A 4961-nucleotide genomic window follows, 5' to 3' on the forward strand; every position below is an offset into this window, starting at 1 on the left:
AAAAAAAAAAAAAAAAAAGAATTTTCAAATGCTTTATGTGATGACCATCATATTGGACACATAAAAAAAGACAGGAGTTTCTTTCAAGATTAAATAGCAAGGAGAAACCAAAAGTAGAGAAGAGAGAACAGAAGTAAAGCTTTCTTCTGTGACAATTTTGTCCAACAATTAATGATGACAGCTGTACTATTATTTATAATAGTAATAGAAGCCAGGCAATGTATGAGCTGTATTAGGCTACTTACTTTGCCATTGTTTCAGCAGACAAGTCTTCAGGATTCTTGACCTTTGTTTCACCTAAAAAGAACATACTTTAAAAACAAAATTTCCAAAGATAAAATTATAAAAGCAAGAGTATTCTCTTCTAAAGAGCTCACCTCTGGACAATGAAATGGAAACTTTACAGTTTCATATGATGGGCTTAGCAAGAAAGTCTACATTATAAACACATCTTTCTTTTTCTTTTTTCTTTAATTTTATTGTCGTTAAAACATATATACCAAGACATTCACCAACATAACAATTTCCACATTTATAGCTCAGGGCCACTGATGATGTTTTTCATATTGTGCCACCATTATAGCTATCCTTTTCCAAAATATTCAACCACCATTAGCATAAACTCAATGCCCCACAAACAAAAGCCTCCCCTTTCCCTTCCCTTCCCCCCATGGTAACCACTAATAATCTTTGGTATATATACAAACTCTAAACTCATTGTCGTCGAGTGATTTGACTCATATCAACCCCTCCTTGGGTTTCCAAGGCAGTATCTCTATGGAAGTAGATTGCCCAATTTTCCTTCTGAGGAGTGACTGGTGGGTTTGAACTGCTAGCCTTCTGGTTAGCAGCCAAATGCTTTAGGCACTACGCCACCAGAGCTCCCTGGTATGTGTGTGTATGTATGTATGTATGTATTAATCTATCTAGCAATTTTCCCTCCCCTCCTATCTCTGGTAACCAACAAAGAAAACTTCCTTCCATATATAAACCCTTCCTTGACTTTTTACAAGAGTGGACTCATACAATATTTGTCCTTCTGTGATTGATTTATTTCACTCAGCATAATAGGTGTTATAGACACATCTTGATAACTGACTGTGAAACCACCACAAAGAAGGAGAATCATAGTAGCCTAGGAAAGATTAATCCACCTTTCTTATACATTATTAGCATCAGAATTCAGTTTCTGAACACACACAAACACACACGCATATACATGTGTGCATGTATATATATGATACAGCTTGCATTATTTTATGGCCATACAGAAATATGTAATGTCATTGACTCACTCACCATGACTTCGCAGATCCAAAGCCACAATCCTACACTGAACTCTACTAATGATTGCAGCCTAGAAGAAACAGAAAAGGGAAAAGTAGTAAGATACATATATAATAGTAAATCTTGCCCAATTTCCAGTGATAACTTTGATAAATGAACTGCTAAGAGAATTCAAGGAACTCAAATAACCAAGACTTTTTTTAAGCAAAATAAAAGAACAATCATTCTCTGCATTTCTGGTTCTGTCCCAACTTCAAAATATGGTTTTCCCCATATCGAATCCCTCTTTAAACTTTAATTCTTCTTAGCTTTTCCTCTAGGCAATGACCCTCTGCTATTATCTAGGATTTTCATCCATTTTTCCTCGATAGTATTTCCTTACTATGGAAATGGAATTCCTTAGATAAAAACTGTCAGTCAGTGTTAGGGACAGAATTGTGTTCCTCAAAATATGTGTTGTAAATTCTAATCCTTACACCTGTGGCTGTAATCCTATTTGGGAATAGGGCTTTCTTTGCCATGTTAATGAGTCCCCATCAGTGTAGGGTGTGTCTGAAATTGATCAGTATTTAAAATAATATTTTTGGTGGCAATATAAACACACACATTCATTCACAATTTTTACATGAACAGTTCAGTAACACTGGTTACATACTTCACATTCATCACCATTCTACCTCTACCCATATTGCTTTATCACCATTAATTTAGGCTCTGTGCCCCTTAAAGTTTTCATCAGTGGTTTAGATTCACTGTTGTCAGTTTACACTCATATGTTGTTGTTGTTGTTATGTGCCGTCAAGTTGGCCCCGACTCATAGCGACCCCTCCTTGGGTTTCCGAGGCAGTATCACTACGGAAGTAGGATCGCCCAACCTTCCTTCCGAGGAGTGGCTGGTGGGTTTGAACCGCCAGCCTTCTGGTTAGCAGTCAAGTGCTTTAGCCACTAAGCTACCAGAGCTCCCCCTTACACTCATTTACACTCATATAGATAATTCTTCATAAGAATGCTATGATCAGGGCAAACATTCTTTATTAACTGGGCTAAACTGTTGTTTAGTTAATGATGGATTCATGCGACAGTTTTGGTTCAAGGTTTAAATATTACTTCTAGGATTAGATTCAAGAGTTCCCCTAGTCTCAATGTATAGTGTAAATCTGGTTCCTATATAAGTCTGAAGTTCTGTTTCATGTTTTTCCTCCTTTTGATCAGGGTCCATTTATTGGGTCCTTGATCAAAACATTCAGTAAGGTAGGCAAGTGCCATCTAGTTCTTCTAAAGCCAATCACTTTTGAGATAATAAAAGGAGATTAGGCACAGAAGCAAGCAAGCTCAAATGGGGGAAAAACTGATGCCAGTGGAGATCACCAAGGAAATGAGGAAGAGAAGCTAAAAGAGACGAGCATTTTTTCCTCAAAGCAGACAGAGCCTTTCCCCAAAGCTGGCACCCTGTAGTCAGACTTTTAGCCTTAAAAACAGAAAATAAATTTCTGTTCTTTAAACCCATCTACTTGTGGTATTTCTGTTAGAGCAGCATTCAAAAACTAAGACACAGGGTGTCAGGAATTCAAATGATCTGGAATCTTTTATATATTATTCAACAAATCTCTTTAAACTATGTTTACTATAAATCTGGCACCAATTGAGTAATGGAGTTACAGTAGTGAAAAAGGTAAGCAATGTCACTGCTTCCATGATGTTTACATTCTAATGTGACAGAGAAAGAGCAGGGGGTAAAAAATGAACAAAGTAAATTCAAAGAATGACACCTGCTTTATAGGCAATGAAAAAATGTCAGAGTATACCTATGGAAGGTACTCCCAATCTCATATCAAACAGTACAACTCTGCCACTTCTGCTATGGGTGAGTAAAAAGCAGGTATTTAAGAATAAAATTTATCTATTTTCTTAACTAAATTTGTGGGTGTTAGCAACCACTGCAGTTGTAACTAACAAGCTGCCATCAAGTTGATGCCAACTCATGGTGATTCCATGTATCTCAAAGTAGAACTGTGCATCGTAGGGTTTTCAATGGCTGTGATCTTTCAGAAGTAAATTTCCAGGACTGTCTTCTGAGAGTCCAAGCAGGCTGGAACTGCCAACCTTTCAGACAGTAGCCACGAGCTTAACTGTTTGTGCCACCCAGGGATAACAGTAGTAGCTAATATTTATAAAATCTTACTATGAGCCAGGCATCAATCTAGGTGCTTCAGAGGAATTACATATTTTTCTCCTTATAATTCTTTACTACTCAGATAAATGTTTCAGCATTTTAGAGAGAGATTAAGTAAACTGCCCAAGACCAAACAGCTAAAAAGTAGCAGAGCCAAGAGTCAGATCCAAGTAGACAAGCTCCAGGTGGTTCTAAAGAGAGCTAACAGACTCCTCCTAAAGGAGCTCTAGGAAATCCAGCTGCCCAGAAATTTAAGTGATCTGGGGTGGAGACTAGGTCATCTATATTTAAATTTTAGAGTTCCACAGGTGATTCTAATATACACTCAAGGCTGAAGACTAGCCCCGGACTAGAGATTGAGAGACTAGATTGGAAATAAGATGATCTGGGTAGATGTTTCTGTATCACTGTTATCTCACCAAACTATCTCAAATAATCTCCCCAAGAAGTAAACTGGGAAAACATTAGCCAATTTTATAGCTGACAAAATAGGTTCAGCAAGTATTGGTGAGAAATAGGTACTATCACAAACACACAAGAGCCTCAAACTTTAAAGTTTTGGCTAATTTGTCCTCAGTCATAAGTGAGGCTGAACAATTTTTATAAGTTTACTAGTTACTTATATTCTCTCTTATGAGAGAGGTCTTATTCTAAGGTCATAAGAGTGTTCCTATGATTTGTTTTTTATATTCAGCCCTTATAATCCATTTGGATTTTTACTTTTATCATATACTAAATTCCTTTCTTGGGGTTATTTCTGTCAGTATCATACTTTGTCTTCTCGAGCTGCTCTTTGAAATCTTTTCTTCAGCTCTTTTATCTTGTCATTCCTTCCATTTGCTTTAGTTACTCTTCATTGAAGGTCACATTTCAGTGTCACTTCTGATATCCATTTTGGTCTTCCTTTCTTTTTTAAAGACCTTTTGCTTTCTTCATGTATGATGTTCTTGCTGTCATCTCACAATTCATCTGGTTTTTGGTCATTGGTGTTCAACGCATCAAATCTATTCTTCAGGTGGTTTCTAAATTTAGGAGGGATATAATCAAGGTTATATTTTGGCTCTTGCGAACTTGTTTTAATTGACTTTAGCTTCAATTTGACTTGCATATGAACATCTGATGGTCTGTTCCACAGCCAGCTCCTGGCGTTGTTTTGGGTGAATATACTGAGCTTCTCTATTGTCTCTTGCCACAAATGTAGTCAATCTGATTCCTGTGTACTCTATCTAGCAAAGTTGTTGAAAAAAGGTATTTACAATGAATAAGTCATTGGTCTTGCAAAATTCTATCATGTGGTCTCCATCATCATTTCTATCACCAAGGACATATTTTCCAGCTACCAGTGATTCTTGTTTCCAATTTTTGCATTCCAATCACCAGTGATAAAGCAACACATCTTGATTGCATGTTTGGTCAATTTTAGACTGCAGAAGTTGGTAAAAATCTTCATTTTCCTCATCTTTGGCTTTGGTGGTTGGTGCATAAATATGAATAATAGTAG

The 4961-nt window shown here is 36.8% G+C and overlaps 1 protein-coding gene across 1 annotated transcript in view; it reads right to left on the reverse strand.

The window, feature by feature from the left end:
- The window catches only part of PPME1 (protein phosphatase methylesterase 1), an 84276-nt gene that overhangs the window by 26471 nt on the left and 52844 nt on the right, over positions 1-4961 (reverse strand). The window contains exons 4-5 of the mRNA XM_007940947.1: positions 1300-1357; positions 246-297 (exon numbers count right to left, since the gene is read on the reverse strand). Coding sequence (XP_007939138.1) covers positions 246-297; positions 1300-1357 — 110 coding nt within the window. The remainder of the gene's footprint in view (positions 1-245; positions 298-1299; positions 1358-4961) is intronic.

The sequence above is a fragment of the Orycteropus afer genome, unplaced genomic scaffold, assembly GCF_000298275.1.
Source record: "Orycteropus afer afer isolate SDZICR_OR568_19922 unplaced genomic scaffold, OryAfe1.0 scaffold00074, whole genome shotgun sequence".
NCBI lineage: Eukaryota > Metazoa > Chordata > Mammalia > Tubulidentata > Orycteropodidae > Orycteropus > Orycteropus afer.